The 18,625-nt window shown below is 39.8% G+C and overlaps 2 protein-coding genes across 2 annotated transcripts; one reads left to right on the top strand and one right to left on the bottom strand.

The window, feature by feature from the left end:
* Positions 1-1,040: 1,040 nt before the first annotated feature.
* Positions 1,041-5,590, bottom strand: LOC122411106 (popeye domain-containing protein 3-like). Its single transcript, XM_043419651.1, has 7 exons — positions 5,320-5,590; positions 4,941-5,075; positions 4,521-4,702; positions 4,142-4,381; positions 3,802-3,954; positions 2,286-2,430; positions 1,041-2,121 (listed from the first exon to the last, which is right to left on the bottom strand). The coding sequence occupies exons 1-7, from the start codon at positions 5,372-5,374 to the stop codon at positions 1,946-1,948; spliced, it is 1,086 nt and encodes a 361-aa protein (XP_043275586.1). The 5' UTR covers positions 5,375-5,590; the 3' UTR covers positions 1,041-1,945.
* An 8,179-nt stretch (positions 5,591-13,769) lies between these two features.
* Positions 13,770-18,392, top strand: LOC122411072 (juvenile hormone esterase-like). Its single transcript, XM_043419595.1, has 8 exons — positions 13,770-13,775; positions 13,857-14,142; positions 14,494-14,638; positions 15,736-16,072; positions 16,631-16,987; positions 17,351-17,514; positions 17,620-17,930; positions 18,136-18,392. Exons 2-8 carry the CDS (start codon positions 13,949-13,951, stop codon positions 18,332-18,334), a joined length of 1,707 nt encoding a protein of 568 aa, XP_043275530.1. The 5' UTR covers positions 13,770-13,775; positions 13,857-13,948; the 3' UTR covers positions 18,335-18,392.
* The last annotated feature ends 233 nt before the right edge of the window (positions 18,393-18,625 follow it).

Genomic DNA, 18,625 nt, shown 5'->3' on the forward strand with positions numbered 1-18,625 from the left:
TCTCCTGTGACCGTGGGTCGCCCAACTTCGCTTGAAAAACCGCGAAGATTCCTGTCACAGTGGACACGGGCTATTCGTAAAGTGGAAAAATAGTCGATGCGCCGGATGACAATAATCGCAGCCTTATATCACGCGAGCCGTGAAATTCATTGCATCCTATTTTATTTTTATTCCCTTTTTCAAATATAAATTGCACCGCCTTCCGTTTATGTATCGCAATGAATCATGAACAGTCGCGAACCGGACAAAAAAATGTCAGCTGCAGCGGACCTTCCGTTGAACGGAGCTCTTTGCATTTGGACCATGGCCACAATTTAATAAGACGATAGAAGTCTTTTTATAGAGATTCTGCAAGAACCGAGCGTGCGTTTCGACCGTCTGTTCTTGTGGTTTTTTCCCATCTAAACAAAAATTGCTTCATCCCATCGAGGCCTTTATCCGAGTATGCAGATTTCCGATCTTCCTCCATTTCTTGGACTTCGAGTTTCAAAAGTCGCTGTCAAATTTCGATGTTCCAAGAAAGCCCCATAAATTAAACGCAGAATAATGATTCTTGTTAAATTCGTCGCTGATTCCATCCAAAGCAGATGCGTTTTTGATATGCACAAAGATAAACTCGTTTTATGACGTCATTTTCACGCTCGTCTCAGCTAAATGTCCATCGACCTCCGTTTCCTATGCTCCGAGGCTACAAACTTGGCATTTCCTGCATTATGTAAACAGAAATGTTGTGCGCTCCATAAGTGTATGCGTAATTGTCGTCGAACTCCGACAACTTTATCGTACGTATGAATATATGTAATGAGAGTCGTAATAAATCTGTACATACGCGGCTGATTAAATCGTGGCCATCTGTCGGACGTTTATATAAATTTTCGTTGGCGTTACAGAACTAATTAATGAGAATGATTCATTGAACGCCAAATACAATGTCGCTAATTAGAGTGTGACAGAGTTTCAGCCAATTTAAATTCGAGATTTTATCAATCGAGGTTTTTGCACGGTATTGAAAAATCATGCGATTAAATAACAGCCGAGGATCGATGTGTTATTCAAACGTTTATTACAACAAGATATAATTACAATTATAATTTGTGTATAACCAACTAACCCGAAGATAAACAACGCTTTTCATCATCGTATAAATTCCCATTATTGCTATGTTCGTCGAAATATTGGAGAAAAAATTGCAAGTAAATGGTTCGTGAAAAAGAGCTTAATTCGTCGCGAAAACGGGAAAATTTCGCATAGGCCGAACGAATGGAATCGAACGGTGTGCGGGATACGCAAATTTCATCAAGTTCACGTCGAAATACATAATTTATGCAATTTTTATACAAATCGACGAATTATATTTATTTGCACCTTCAACGTTTTTAGGAATCAACGTTCGATCGCGAAATTTAACAAAATTCTTGGTGCCTTTGATCATGGTGGATTATAACAACTCAATTTTCTCAAGCGAAATGATCGTTATTGCATGAGAAGAATCTTCCTGTGTGTAACCTCGAGAAGAATCCTTGAACATTTTACTTTTTTTTTTTAGACATTCACGGAGGTATCTCCATGTCTGTGTCTCGTCATATCCCAAATATTGACAAGTAATATTGGGAATAAAAAAATAATGGAGCCCCCAGCCATGCGTTTTGTAATGGCAATCTCGCAACTCATTTCCAATGTCTTCGTTTGTTGTTTTCTCGTTATTTTTTCTATTCAATTCCCAATGTAATAGTTTGATACAGGTCAGAAAATGTTTTGTTTTTTTTTTTTCGTATTCGTCGATGAAACGTTTGAAATTGATAGTCCATTCAATGAAAGCACCGTCCTCAGTACTATTGGAAAATGGACAGGTCATTTTCAGCAACGACGTTGTGTCGAATTCTCAACTCGTCGATCCCAAGGAACAATCGTCACGCGAGCCGAGAGTATCGACGGAGGCTGTTCGTCATTCATCATCGACGATTTCACAACTGTGATATTTGCTCGATGAGTCGAGCCAGCTCTCGACTCCGCTCGAGGCGAGATCGTCGCACGAAGGCAATTCTGGCAGTGGCTCCATGTTCGGGGCTCCGAGCTTCGTCAGATTGTTCAAAGGCCGATCCTTCGGTTTCGCACCGCTCACTTCGGACCCCACGAAACACAAGACGGTCATTAACATTTTGAATTTTATTAAAAATCCCATTTCTGGGAATACGCATCATTTTTAAATGTCAATAACGTATTAGGCGAATCGCCAACAATCCCAACGGTCTTTCTCATCGCACCATTACGAACGAGACACTCACCATTGTTCGAAGCAAGCTTCGTGTCTTTGCGTCGTATAAGAGCCTGTCGCGAGGCTCTCGGACTACGGTATTCCCCGCTTATTCCTAATCCAGCACTTATCGAGGGCAGTCTTATATCCAAATGGGAACCTTTATCTGTAACTATCTAACATGCACACGAGACATCAGTCGTTGTTTATTTTCCTTCCAGATTCGCTAGCATATCCATTTTACTGTATTTTGCTGCATGATTACTGTTCAGTACATTTTTCATTTTGTTCGTTATTTTTTCTACGCTGCGGTAAGAATTTTCAAAAAATCCATTTTCTCGTTTATGGCATTTCTCGAAAGTATATAAATATTCAAAAGAATCATACTTAAATTTTCTAAAGATCTGAGCAGTCCAAGTATACTTTTGAGCGACGTTTACTTGGCTGTCTGAGCGCGCTAATACGCACCGCCCACTGCGGTACCGCGTATCTGCCTTTGTTTAAGGAGTTTCGGTGTACCGAAACTTCTGTAGAAGTCAAAATATTAAGAAATTGATCAAATTTGGTGATAATGTTCTTCAACATCAAGTGCGAAAACTCAATTTTTTTCAAAATTTTCTTCTACTTAGTTATTGAGTAATTACACATTAAAGCAGATTTCTCATGCCCGGAATGTATACCTATATATATGGAAACGCTATGCTTATACACGTAAACTTTAGTGATCAATTACTCGATAACTGTGTAGAAGAAAAATCTTAAAAAAATTGTGTCGTCAAATTTGGCACTAAAGAATATGTTCACCAAATTTTATAAAATTCTGAACTTTTGAATTTTTGAATTTTTTTAGCATGGATTAACATGGCAACATTGTATCGCCTGTACCGAAACTCCTTAAACGTGTTTTTCCCAAAATTACGTTTTTGGACGGCTCGTTGATGAAATCTCCGAAACTGTTCGACCGATCCTTACCAAAATTTTATCACATGTTCGTTATGACTATAACTATAGAGCATATTGTACGAATTTTAAAATTTTCAGCGGAACTATTTTTTTTCTGCAAAAAACGATGAAAAAAACGTGCTTTTTTCGTAGTTTTTGAAAAAATGGCCGCCATTTTGTCATTTTTGAAAACATCAATAATCGTGTAATATGCATCATAGCTATTTACGTATCGAATCTGAAAGCATTTTTATTTTTGTCTCCGATCATCCATTCCAGAGATTTTATCAACAGCGTACACCCATCTTTTTTTAGACCTGTTTTTCCTCCATTTTTCTGTACGAAAACTGAGTAAAATAAATATAAAAAAAAATGTCTGTATTTTAAGAGTCTATTTTTTAGACCTAACACTTTTTATATCCATATTTATGATTTATACCGGTCAAAAAAATTCGTGAAAATAGTCTTTTTTTGCCCGTCTAATTAGGTACCTTAAATCATTAGATACTTTAGATACCTTAAATGATTAAACATATAAATGATTAAACATAAATGAATGGATTGCTGAAACTGTGGATAAAAAGTGACTTTAATTATAATTCTACCTTATTGTTCATAGCGTACAATTTAGTAGCTATGTCTCGAGCAACCAGAGTCGTTAAAACCGTTGCCAAATATGCTTCCTTCACTAATAAGTATTCCAGTGCAGTTCTTTGCCAGTACAAATATCTGCAAGAGCTCGCTGCGACGATGGACACCTGGATCAAATGTTCATAATGTTTTATACTCATGCACGTCTAAATCTCTTTCAAATTTAAAATAATGAGTAGAAATAAAATAATTTAAAAAAAAGTCCAGATCAACGGAAGGAGTAACAATGAAAACTGGAGAGTCGATTTTTAAAATGATTGCTGCAATAGTTAATTCGCATGCTTCATAAATTACTTTGAACTTGTCGTCTACGGAGGCTCGCGAACTTTCAAATTCCGGCGAGTCCAAAAACTCGCATGGCAATATCGGATGCAAAAAGTTGGTATCGCTGAGTACGTTGACTTTGCCACTGAGAAGCAAACCCAGTCTGTCGGTTCTGGTCAAATTTTGCATCGCGTAAGCTTCGCCAGCGTGCAATGACATTATCGTGGCAAATTCGGGGGACGCGAGCCTCTTGAATTGGTGTCTCGATACCTGAAATGAAAGAACGGAGGCGTCCAGTTGTGGGATCAGTGGCTCTCGATAATTCACTTTTAAACAGTCCTTTTCACTTTTTTTATTGACTATTCATGACAGCTTATTGAAAAACAAACGTGCCCGCGTGTCCTCTTACTTTGAAAGGGTAGAAGAGCGTGTGGTAAGCCTCCTCGAGTTCGGGATCGAATTTCACTGGTCTCATCTGATAAACAATGTACACCAATTGGCCAATGTTGAGCAGCAGGAAGCCAAAGTTCCACGAGAATATATCGGGAGCGCAGATCACGTGCCAAGCCCATCCGGACAATAGTATGAACCCTTTGGAGCACGCACGCAAGCATGACACGGAAAAATCACATAAATTTATTCTAATCCAATGAATTCTTCGAGAGTATAAATCATCGATGACAGCGATCGATGGTCGAGTGCCAATGCGAATTCATAATTGGCAGGCATCGACGAGTCGTTCAGCCTGACGTCCACGGCTGATTTATTCCAAATTTCAGGATAAAACTACTGAAAAAATGGATAGAAATAAACGATTCGGAGAACTTACCGACGATGAGGACCGAGTGCATAAATAGAATTCCTTTCTTCGACGAGGGCGCAGAGTACGAGAGGGCGAAGCAGAAATTGGCCAATTGAAAAAGAACATGCTGAGGTTGTTGCCAGAGACAGAGAGCAGCGTTACCTTGAATTATGAATAAGATTGGAGCATGAGAAGGATGCACCGCTCGAGCGTAGGTACGCGAGTGGTGCGTGTTCGTGCATATTTTCGAACTAGTGAATTTATATTTCTAGGACGAATGTGCACGGAGAGCCGATGCACTTCGGGATCTTGCTTCGCGGTGCGAATAACGGATAAAATCAAATAGAAGGAGGCGGAGGGAAAGAAAAATCGTGACCTTTCACCGCGACGTTTAACGATTACTCACTCAGAACCGTTATGTTGTAGGTTGACAGTGGATCGTGACCGAATCCTGGAGTCATTTTTGCCAGAATAAAACACTCACGGAGGAAACCCAGTTATTTATTCACCGTGCAGTCCTCGCAGGACTTGAGATTCTCGATTCGAGACGACGATAAACTATTTTATTTTATTTTATTTTTTACTTTTTTACAAGGCGCCACTGGCGCACCTTTACTTCATCCCTTGGCAGACGCGGCGTTTGTTTTGGTCGACCATTCTCGTTTACTCGGATTCGAGGATCCTCCTGATCTCGAGGAAATTAACCCTCAGTGCGCAAGCCCTGATGTTGCGCGCTTTACATCGCGCACGTGTCAAAAAAACTACCAAACCAATCGATATTCCCCTGTGCTGATCCTGCAGCTTTCCCGAACTACCCTCCTGCTCGAAAAGTACCCTCCGGTGGGGTAGATTCCTGCAACACGTTGTCCGACTCCCTGCAGAGCTTTGTACAATATTTACTTGGAGCTGATAACCTCCCACTTCCCAAGTATCGACTTGGGATAACAAAGCCGAAACTCATCGGCGTTCCCGGTGGTTGTTGAAACAGTTAAATCCTGACTCCTCGATTGCAGCTACAATCTTCCTGCATGCGTGTTTTGCTAAGCTTCGTTCGATCGTCCTACTGTGAGAAGATGCTTAAATAAATACTGATATGGAAATACTCCCCAGCGGAGAATACGAGCGAATTGAAACTAGTGATTGCGATTTCAGTCGTGAATATTAATTCATTTGGAGTCGTCAACGATTCAATCTCGAATATAGATCAAATTTTCCTGGATAAGAATTTCTACTAATTTCATCAAAAATTTCAAGTTTATAAAATATTTTGGTAAGAATTCATTTTTTCTAGTCTTTGGACGATTGCATCATTCGATTTCATCTCGGATCATTTTCCACGTTAGAGATCAACTTGTTGAGAAGGTTTGAAGCAGGTTGGAAAACAGGCTTCATCGGATAATAAGTCGATCTTCTTTTGCCGATGATTCCGTGGACAGCTCGCGTGTGAAAATGTCGAATAGCATACACGGGTTTCAAAACGGACGGTGTATCAAGAGGAGCGTACAAAAAATGTTTTTATCCGTTTAAGGAGTGCTCGGAAAGGTCCGTATGAAATAATGGACAGGTACATTTAGGTCGAAGATGAGCCTGCCAGTATACGAGCCACCGTTGCAGAGGGAAACGAGGACGAAGATGGGACATGAAAGATGCAAGATGAGTAGTGGATGGATAATGCAGTGAGGTTTTATAAACGCTTGGAGGAGGTAACGACGCGTTAACTTTTCGTCGCGACACGTGTGGCATTCGCCAACATACGTGGACGATCCGGCGAGGATAACCGCCCACATTTAGTCCAGAAAATTGCACATGCCACGATCCACTCGCCTTGGATTGACCTTCTTCTTATCTTTTTTTCTGTTCTCTCTCTCTCTCTCTCTCTTTTTTCTTCTCTCCCCTTCGCGAGCAATGTCGCTTCGTAATATTCCAGCAGGATGCGCCTTAAATGTTACGCGATGACCCGACAACACGACGCTCACGCACCGCGAGCTCGCGGGCATCGCCTTTCTTCGTTATGATGCAATCTCAAATTCTCCCGGTGCACCAAAGGATCCGGGACTCGCGAGCCTGCGCCGCTTGTGCACCGAGCCAAGTGGAAGGGACGAGGGACGAGTCGTGATTTTTTTATCGCTCAACTTTTGAGCTCATGATCGTAACACTCCGACAACTCTTGAGAGTAGGTCGCAGTTTGCCAACGGCACGAACCTCCTTAACGCTCTCATCGCCTCCATTTGTAAATTAATATTAATTTACCATAATTAGTCCTCGGAGGTTTTTATTTCAATTTTATTCCTTTAGCTCAAACCATTTGAACTGAGGTTTTTTCAATCTTTCAAAGCAACCATTATTTACTTGGGCTGTGATTAAAAAACATTTCATCCTCGTTAGCATATGAATAACTGCACGTTCACGGAGATGGATATTTGAATAATTGAACTTCGATTGTTTCTTTAATTTCAGTCAAGCGAATATCTGTTTTTCGGTCGCTCCATAACCTACTTTCGTTCTATTTTCCCGATCCAACGCAAATATCAAACCTCACTTTTTGTTTTTCTTCGTTTTCGAGATCAGGTCAAATTTTATGACAGGAATTTCGGACGATCGTTCGAGAGCAGCTGGGGATGGAGATCAAATTATCTTAACGGAATTTTTGACGTTCTACTTCAGTCGGACACATAAACTTATCGTATTCCGAGACCCACAGGCTTTTGATCGACCTTCCGAAGTCGCTGTACATTCTGCATAACGAATTAAAATTTAAGGCTGTTTTCATTTCTGCTCGCAATTAATCGATTTATTCGCAGGAAAACGCACGAGAGTAAAATTCCGTTATTTTTATTAGTGGGAAAAAAGTAAAAAAATAAAAATCAAAAAACCAATGCATTTGTCAATTTCTGCTGTAATTTTATTCTGTTCTTGGGAATGTTTTTCTTCAGAAATATTTTCAAAGTTTTCTTTGAACTCTCAAAGAATATTGTTGAAAATGCTCACTCTCTGATTTTGATTTCAGCAACCGAATTATTTGGCGACTCCAAACTCTTATAATGAACAAAAAAAAATTTTAAATCTTCTTTCTGCTTAGTTCTCTGAAAAAATGATTTGCAGGAGTTCCCGAAAGTGTGGTTCCTGGAAGAATTTCACCTGGAATTACCGCAATGTTTCATCTAGAATCGTTAAAAAAGTTTACATAACGAGGCACCGTGATTTTGTAGAGGCCGCGTGACATCATCATTGAGGTTCCTGTACGAGTCAACGTCCTTAATAAGTTCAAGTAATGCTCATTCTTAACTACTTTGGAGATTTCTTCGTAAAAGCAGCGAGGAGTAAATTAAGTGGCGAGAATATGAGCGACGTTGTTGATGCAACGCGCTATTCGTTCCACGATTTGCTCCGTCTCCTTCATTTTTCCAATACCTTCAGACCCAACTTCTTTCTTCATTTGTCCAGCGATTCAGTCGTAATAAGATTTTCCCCAAAACGCACAAATTTTTCCAGTTTTCCGAGGAGCCACTAATTTGCATCGTTTTTTTTCGTGCTCATCTCATTTTGCGAAGCTATCTCCGAATTCGTATTCGTTTATTTTTATAATTAGCATCCATCTTAGTGTTTCGTGTTTAGTGGCTATTGAAAAGTGGCCGATTGAAAATGCATTGATGTCTGATAGGGTTTCGATTAAAAAGTATACGTCGCTGGCCGAACGTTGCCTCGTCCATGAGTTATGTCGAGCTCGTCGATATTTCATTGGAATTTAGCTAGTGGCGTGGATCTTAGTGAGAAACTTGCGTGAGTCGAAAAGAAAAGATGAAAGAAAAAAACAAAGCAGCAGCAGCAGCAGCGGGACAGGAAAGCGAGGGGGAAAACAAGTCGAGAAAAGATATCGAGGCGAGGTGTATCTTGTGGTCTTTGTGGGCTTTGCTAACGTGTTTTCGAACTGCTCGAAATGGTCTCCCGTTAGTGAGGAATTGGCCGGACTTGTGATATCTCCTGGTGGTGAGAAAAAGAGGCGGTTTGAGCACATCTAATGTTTCTCGAAGGCTCATTAACAGATACAAACTTGAGGTAAGCTCCCCATTGAAACTTTCAGCCTCGTACAGCAGCCGAGATTACATTGTTTCGAACTGTTTTCAAATTCTTAACGCCGAGGAAAACTTTATGCTTTGTAAATTCAGAGCCTCAAAGAAATGAACATTTAGCTGTGAAACTTCTTGGGTTTGGACGTAAGTAAATTATACGTTTGTATTCATCCGACCGGGTGTGTTCTGGGATTAAACTATACTGGGATAAGCGACAGGACACATTCCACCCTGTGTATTCGTTCAACTTTGTCATGCTGATAAAAGTCATTATTCTCGAATAACCGAGCTTGAAATCTTCATCGTATCTTTGTTTAGAGTTTTAATTATCCAAATCAGTTCCAAAAAGTAAAATTGTTTTATTAAAAGACTGATGATTGATTGATCACAAATTAATCTCTAATATCGAATCACCTGCCATGCACGAGAAAATTTCATTCGCGTTTCCAGGAAAGTTTTAATTGGACCGAATCGAATAGTATGAATGAAATAAATATGAAAATCAAGTGACTTACGTTCCCCTGGTGACGATATCCATAAAAATGAGGTATTGGATTTAAGTTTTAATCTTTTTTCCATCCTATCTATTGAAAATACTTGATCAGCTCGATTGAGAACCTTCGAGAGGCTCAGCACAACTGTTTGAAAAATAGCATGAAAAAGGAGGAGTACATGGCAGCGAATGGTATATGATCGAAAGGATTTAACGAACGAGACTCTTTTGCCAGGAGCTCGTGATAGTTAAATACCCAATATTGTATTATAGTATAGGGCAGTGTTTGATTAACGATTCACTGATATATCGTTCTTGGAAGGGGCGCGCAGTCCCTCTTCGTCGTTTTCTCTTTTTCGTCTCTCTCTCTCTCTCTCTCTCTCTCTCTCTCTCTCTCTCTCTCTCTCTCTCTTCGTGATGCTAATGTGTGGACTGCTGAAAAAATTCTCCGGTGCAGCCAACTCCACAGAAACGAGACCAAAAGAAGACTTCATCGAGATCTCGTTCAACAAATTATTTATGCATGAGCTACGAGTCAGGATGTGTTTGGCATTGCGTGTGTGCGAGCGTGTGTGTTTAGCTCACACATTTAGAAACTTTGGACGCCCTTTTCGGACAAACTTTAGATGCACGCAGTGCTATGAAAGTTCAAATATCCATGATGCTAAATTTCCTTCGTAAATAATGGCTTGATCGAGGAGTCTTTATCGCACGAGCACTTCCGTTTCGGAGGGGAAAGTCAAATCTATTGCTGAACAAAATACTATTGATTGATCTCGTGCCAGCGTTCTTCGGGGTGCATTTATGCGTGTCAGACGGAAGTGAATTTTCATTACAAAATTGGTATCATTACCGTGCGGAAAAAGTAATTATTCGTGATAAATTTGACAGGTTCCACCCCGGAATAATCGAATTTGTATTTTTTCGGGCTCATAGTCGGAGGGTCAGTGGCTAATAAGTCAATGGAAATAGTGCCAAAGTCGCAGTAATGGAAATAATTATTCAGCACCGACGATGATCAATGCTCCGGGAAGTAACTTTCACTCGTGAGAACAATACTACGAGAAAATAGGTGATCTTATCGAACTGCTCTCGATGCATTTATTGTGCGCTTAATAATTCTTTTGAATGATTATAGCATCGGTGAAAAATCGATGTTATGCCCAAAACTGGCAACGTCATATTTTCTCATACGCGATTTAGGCTCCGCTTCTCTTTTTTTCAACGTCTCGCCGCACTTTCACTTGCTTTCGGGCCAATTACTTACTGCGATTACTGCAACTGAGATAGGGGAAAGGAACGAAGGCATGTAACCGGTGCCGTAATATATTATCCGGACAACATATTCCAAGGCCGTTTTGTTGCAGCGTCTCCGCTAACCACGGGCTCGTCTCTGATTCATGATCGATTTTATAGCTCTCTCGCACCCGAATTATTCATAAGAATTGTCGAGCTCTCTTTGCTCCTTAAAATATTTCGTCTCGACTCTCTTTTTGTGTTAATTCAACAATATTTATTTTCATCGAGTCAATTATATCTTATAAGCAATGCTGAAATTTCATTGAAGAATTTATTCCAAGTTGCGATTAAGGGGGAATATCAGTGTGACAGGCTGAAAAATGAGGTATTTTTTTGGGAATTCTTTTTTTTAAACAGCTCGATCAAATTATTTGAAATTTCATATATTCATTATTGAAGTAATGAAGTATAGGAGGAAATGTTTTTTTTTTTTTTTTATTTTTAGTACATTTTATTGAACAGCGGAGCGGTTTGAGATAAAAAATTCATAGCTATCGCAGCATCGTAGGAAATTTGAAAATTTTGATTAGGAAAAAATGGCGGCCATTTAAAAAAAAATTCGAATTTTACACAAAAATTTTGCAGTAAATTGTTAATAAAAAAAAATAAACAATAAAAAAAAAATCTACGATGCGACGATAGCGATAAGTTTTCTGATGAGAATCCTTTTTGAATGAATTCGATTGGACAAAATTTGACAGGGTTATGCTGTCAACCAACAAAAACCAACCAAAAACATGGTTTCGAGAAAAACACGTTTAACGTTCTGAAAGGATAAAATCGAATGATGCAACTTAAATATTAATATAAAACAAGTTCTTGCCGATTAGTCTGCTATCCCTGGACCACACAGAAGCTCTTTTGTGCCCAAGCTCTTATTTTCACACTGATATTCTTCCTTAAAATTTATGTAACAACTCTCGAATGTTGCACGAAAAATTTGAAATGTGGCACAGCATTGAATTATGCGATGGTATTTAATTATGCGAAGAAAGGCTGGCACGTGGGAACAATAACAAAACAAACATTTTCTTATCGTCACGTGTACGCCAGAGTTTCTGCATTTCTTGATCCCATTTGCAAGCGGTTTAAATGCAAACTGACAGATTAGAGTCTTTCCTTCGTCGTTGTTGGCTGTTAAATTTTTCAAGTTCTATGCCAAAGCGTTTACTGTTGATTTACGAATTCCCCATTCTCTATCATGGACCGTGGACAAACGTGTTGTTTTTACAACGAACGATTATACTATGCGCTCGAACGTGTAGGGAATATTCCAAAAGCATTGTTTTCCTCAAACTTCTACACTGTAAATTGAAGAAGTTTACGAAACGCCATTTTTCGTGGAAAAATATATTTCACGGTAAACTTCGTAACATTCCTCGCGCATCGATAAATTTATCTTTATAAGGAAATGACTTTTTTTCAATCTCTAAATCCCTCTGAGGAACCTCCACCAGCATGGAGGAAAATCAGACAAAAGACGCTCGGAAGTTTCAAACTTACGAACAGAAAATTATTTCTGAAAGCTTGACAGATATTGGTTGAAAACTATGAGCGCGTTGCTTCAACACTCGCCCCATTGTTTCATGGAAACCATCAGCCGCGTGTGAACTTCCATAAAACTTGAAATCGGCTCCTTAAACGTTCCGAATAGAAAAAACTAACATTTCATATCCACCATTGAAAATGATGCTGAAGTTTTCTCGTAATTTTTTTGTAATTTTATTGGACCATGGGCCAACGTAACGATGGGAAGAATATCCCGTTCATTGCTCTAGTAATGCGTCCTTCAAACGGTTCCGTAATGTCGAAATCGGAATCCATTTTTTCCGATTTTTAGTGAAATATTTCATAGAAATTTCGAGACGTGCAAACGTTCATTTTTATTCCTTATATAATTCCTGAAATTCGTCGACAACAGCTTTGGAATTGAATGAATGAATCGAGCCCTTTTGTCGAGAATTTACGATAAATTTGACCCCACAGAATCCTCGATCTGGACTCAGAATTTCTAGGCAACATTTACTCGGTCACTCGAAATTAACAAATTTTTTTGCTCTTAAAGTTTTATCATGGTATTTATCACTCGCAGTCGGATTATGGCTCAAGTACAGTTTCATCTGACACGAGGGCCTGGATCGTTATTCGTCTAAGTGATACTTCAGGTACGGGAGTTAAGTACAGAAGCTGCACTTGTTCCAGTTCTCAAATGTCATGGCAACCTTGATCCAGTCAGCTCTGTGTCGATTGAAATGAAACGTTAACACGTTCTCAAAATAATGGAGGTCACTCTACAAAGTTTATCTTTCATTGTGCGCGAAAACACTGAAGTATGCACGCGGAGGAACAATTTTTTCTGATTGAACACGTCGGGAAATGTTATCTGCACGGAATCCTCTTCGCGTCGCAAGTCTGAAAGCGTTAATGTGTTTCTTTTTCACGTGTGCCTGTGATAACAAAAAATGCCATAATGTGAAACAGCACGTGCTCTGTAATAAACGATGCCGATAAAAAATATTGTTGCAAACTGCAAAAAGCATTGTTGGTATTGTAGAAAACATGTCGATGGACACACTTGGATATAGAATGGAATATTATTTCCGTGATTACCGAATCGTTGAAAACGTAGAACGATACTTTGTTGCAAATTGAACAAGAGACTCAGGAATTTTTCACTTAGCATTGTCGAGAACGTGATTTTTCGTTTCTCGATACTCGTCGAGGCTCGGTAAATAAAAAAACGGAATATATGTATATATATTCCGTTTTTTTATATATATATGCATATATAGATATACAGAATGCCTGTTCGCTATTTTGATCGTTCGTTGTTTTGACCCCCACCCCAATATAACGGCAAAAATTATTATCATTTTCTCTATATAAGAGTCTATAAAAAAATTACCGAGCCTCGACGAGTATCGAGAAACGAAAAATCACGTTCTCGACAATGCTAAGTGAAAAATTCCTGAGTCCCTTGTTCAATTTATCGGAAACGAAGTGAGTCGGAATAAACGAAATTTGTGACATGAGTAGTCGCTCGCTCTGCTCGTCATTTTCGTCCATACGTAAACTTATCAGTTACCGAACGTTTAAAAAGACTCCGGAGAGTTAGGAATTATCGTTTGTTCTCGAGCGTTGGTAGAACTGGACGTAGTTTACGGTTGACTGTCATGGCCAGTAGGCAAAAGTGTCTCCGCTCGGTGCATTTTTTTGTATTAATTTCGTGCTTAAGTTTTGTGGAAAATAAAAGCGTTACGATCGAGCAAGGGGATTTACGAGGCAACACATTGACCTCGAGAGGGGGTAGAAATTTTACTGCTTTTCGTGGCATCCCTTATGCCCAACCACCGATCAACAAGCTCAGGTATTGCGAATTCTGTCAATATAAAAATCTACTATTTCACTGTAGAGTGCGTTGAAAACAGTTGACTTGTCGATACATTCGTTTAGGGAAAACAAGCGACGAGCTTCGAGCGATAAAATTGTGATTTTCAGACATTGTTGCATTGAGTGGTCGTTGGTTTGTTTTAGTTTGTTTAACGTTTCATTCTCATACCAAAATATCGCGATATTCTGCACTCGCGAAGCCTCTCTCTCTCTCTCTCTCTCGCAAAACAAACGGAATACCGTGTTATGGATATTTCGTTAGCGTGATTTCTGACAGTGAAAATTGCAGGCCCGATGATTAATCGTTAAACGGTGTTCACTGAAACAGATTTAAAAATCCTGTGCCGGCGGATTCATGGAACGGTACATTCGTGGCAGACGAAGAAGGTAATCGATGCCCTCAACTGAATGTATCCAGCGGCGAAGCCTTCGGCAATGAAGACTGTTTATATTTGAACGTGTACACGCCGAAGGTAAACTTTGTTAATATTTATGTCTCATTAACGTTCGGACGTTGTCAAATCTGTGCACGAAATTGCATCGCGTTAATTAACATAAATTACATAAATCAAATTCACTTGGGCACTAATCTATATAATTTCATAAAAATTATTTATAATTATCGTGATTGACAGTGCGAACTAATAACTTTCGATTAAAGTATACAAACGTAGGAAGCATCTTTGACATGAAAGCGACAAAGTATGCAGTGCATCAAAATAAATAGTATATTACACTACAAGGGCAGAAAGTTTGATATTCCTGCACTGCGCGTCACAATGCCCGAGGCGATAGAAATGTTATACTTTCGACCGAGGTGTGCAGAAAAATAGTATATTACACACCGAGGGAGGGAAAGTAGACTACTTCAAACCGCGGGCAGAATTGTCACCCGAGCCGAAGGCGAGGGTGATAAGCACGCGGTTTGAGGTGGTCTAATTTCACTTCCGTGGAGTGTATACTATTTTTCACCAGACATGCACCGAAAATTCAACCTTCCGATTTCGGAAAGTTGAACTTTCGGGGCAGGTGTGGTGAAAAAAATGTTTGCGCCCGCTGTCACAGCGAGCATGTTTTTTTTACCAATGCAGGAATGTTGAACTTTCGACCCTGAAGAAAAACATGAAGAAAAACATATGAAGAAAAAACAATTTTCAAATAAAATTGAATTGAATCCAATTAAACGTAACATGTGTCCGTTTTCAGAGAGTTCATTTTTAACGAACTTGCGTTGTCAAATCTCGATGACACTGCACTTTACAATGCCTCCGGGAGCAACGTCATATCGAGCTAGCTCCGGGCTTATTTCGTGTATGTTAACGACTTTTTTTCAGTGGAAAAATGAGTGATACATTTTTTTGAAATTTTGTTTCGATTTTAAATGCTCACCCGAAGTGTCGAGGCACACAGACTATACCGGGAGGTCATTAAATTGTTTTTAAATGAATCGCAAGGTCTCTCAATCCTCGGTAATAATTTCTTAACGAATGTGTTTGGGTTTGTTAAAAAAAACCATTTACCGTTCCTTCGAGAAGCATCAAATTTGATCCTTTCAATCACAACGTTTCAGACGAATCCGGTGACTTTGTATCCGACCATAGTATACATCCATGGAGGTGCTTTCACGAGGGGGCATGGAGGTGCCGACTACGTCGGCCCCCAGTACATAATGGACAAAGATATCGTGTTCGTATCGATGAACTACCGTCTGGGTGCTCTGGGTTTTTTGAGCACTGGTGATGCTGCAGCACCTGGCAACTTCGGTCTTAAAGATCAGCTCTTAGCGCTCCGATGGGTTAATGAAAACGTGAAAGCGTTTGGCGGCGATCCGCAGAGGATCACACTCGCCGGACAGAGCGCTGGCAGCGTCAGCGTCAATCTTCATGCTTTGTCTGAAGCCAGTATTGGTTCGTGCGTCTTGTTGCCACTCATTATTAGCCTTCCCCAGCTCACTTGTCACGCTGTATTGAGAATTGGACACGAAGATAGAAGAGGGAATTCGGTTCATTGATCTTTCGGGTCGTCGAAGCATCGCTGAGCTTCTCAACAATTTCGTTTTTATTCGTTAACAGGATCATTTTTTTCTATTTTCAGCTATTTTCAGCTATTCATTTTGCTACTCGATATTTTTGAAGGAATCAAATGCTGAGGAAATTTTCATACTTCTTCCCTTAAGCTTGAACGTTACGCTTAGAAAAAATGAAAATTGAATTAGAATTTATTTTCGAAGTAAACAAATTTGTGGTAAAACAAATTTCCTGTCATCGAATAATCAAATATATAGCAAAAGGGATGGACGACATTGTGAGTTGAGATGAATGAACACGAACACGAAACATCTACGTTTCAATATTAGAGGAATTTCTGTCCCCTAAAGTACACGTTATAATTGATAATTAATTGAGAAGCAATGACCCCAAACCGGCCGAAACAGTTTTATCAATTTGGTACGTTTTCCCCAACAGGCCTATTCAATCAATACATAACCCAGAGCGGAAGTCCATTATCTTTCTGGGCATATCGCGATATATCGAGCCACAAAAAATACGCGAGCGATCTCGGAAAGCACGTTGGTTGCCCGACTAATGATTCGGAGGTCTTAATCGAGTGTCTTCGTCGCATCGAGGTCTACGATCTTCTTACTACGGAAATCTTCAGCGGAATTTCAACAGAATTCAACACCTGGGTACCCACCAATGAACCACCGCTCGAGGGCGCTTTTATCACTGAAAGTCCAATCGAATTACTTCTCGGCAATAAATTACGCGATTATCCGTGGATATCTGGCAACGTGGCCGACGAAGGGCTCATCTTATCGGCACGTGAGTATTCCGAAATCCTTATCGAAAACCTGCGTTCAGATGAATCGATTAAGTTGGTTCTGAAACGAGCAGAAAATCATTTCAGCTGACACACTCTGTCAGTTGATAAAAAATTCTTGAAATTGGCCGATCTACTTGCACGTGGAGATGTGCGTAAGCTCTTGACACGATCTGTCATAATTTTTGTAAAATTTCACGGTTGCGGCTTAAATCATTTGATCGATCACTGATCAGTGCTCATTATACGATTGCGTCAATATGTGACAGGGCTATTTCTAATCGAGGATTCTGCAGTGTCGGCGTTTCGATTTACTGTTTAATCTTCATTGTTCCATGCCAATCGATAATAATTTACCGCGGAAGACCTTTACGTCCACGAGGACTTTTACGACTTCGTAGCAAAAGATGTCGTCAAATTTTTACAATACTTAACGATAACCTTCATCGACACGAATAATTCGACGACCCTGGGCACGGACATCGCCGAGTTTTACTTGAAGAATGTCGATCTCAGTAATAAGGATGCTGTAAGTATGCTGTCGAATAATTTCGAGTGATATGAAAAGTCAAAGCCGGTTGCGCTGACTTTCCCATCAGTTGGATTTGACTATTCTCCTTTTCCGTATTTCCAGCTCATTCAAGCACTAACGCGAATCGTAAACGACGTTGGTTTTTTACTCCCTGCTATCATACAAATGCAAATTGCTTTGAATCGAATGAAAAGTCCTTTTTACTACTATCTGTTCGAGTACCGGGGCACGAACAGCGAAACCGAGAGAACTTTGCATGAAAATCGGGACATCGGTGTGGCTCACGGCGACGAATTGTTCTACATTTTTCCACCAACGAAAACTAATCTCGCGTCCGGAGGTGGAATGGTTCACCTCGATGAAACGATGATCAACATTATGACAGATCTTTGGAGTTCGTTCGCCTATAACGGGTGAGTAAACACTCGCTGTTGCCAGTTCTCAAAATGATCAAAGAGGCGGATCCTGCTTGAGAAATTACTTCGTAAAGGTCTTGAGACCACATCGATCGATGTGAAGAAATTTACCATTTTTTCCGTTCCGAACATCTTGATCTTTCAACATTTTTTTAATTTTTATTCTCGCTACGATTATTTGAACTGTTTGACATTATTTCAGGGTTCCAGTGACGAAACACATGCACGAGACCAACACCTGGAAGCCCTTCGACCAAGAAATGACCTATTTGGGAATAGGTGGTCGCAATCATACAATGTTGACCGTTGGAAAGAACTTGCAACACGAGCGAATGCGCTTTTGGATAAAGCAGTTGTTCAAATATGCATTTCACATGTTTACCAAAAAAAATAACAAGTGAATCCGAGAAGCCACTCAAACGAGTTCATTAAAAATAAATGGAGAATCTTTATTGTAAATCAGTAAAATTATTGCTCAAATAATGCTCAGCAAAAGTTGACTCAAACTTCACTCTAATAGGTTCGCTTATATCAGCACGAATTTTCCGTTCATATATGTTCCATCCGACGAGTTGTGGAAGACAATATTCCGGGGCAGCCTCCCGGGAACCGGGAGAACCGAATGGATAAACTGCCAGTAGCCCAGAAGGTGAAAAACGATGGGGGAAAAAAATGTAGTAACCATCGTGGTA

Source organism: Venturia canescens, chromosome 5 (assembly GCF_019457755.1).
Source record: "Venturia canescens isolate UGA chromosome 5, ASM1945775v1, whole genome shotgun sequence".
NCBI lineage: Eukaryota > Metazoa > Arthropoda > Insecta > Hymenoptera > Ichneumonidae > Venturia > Venturia canescens.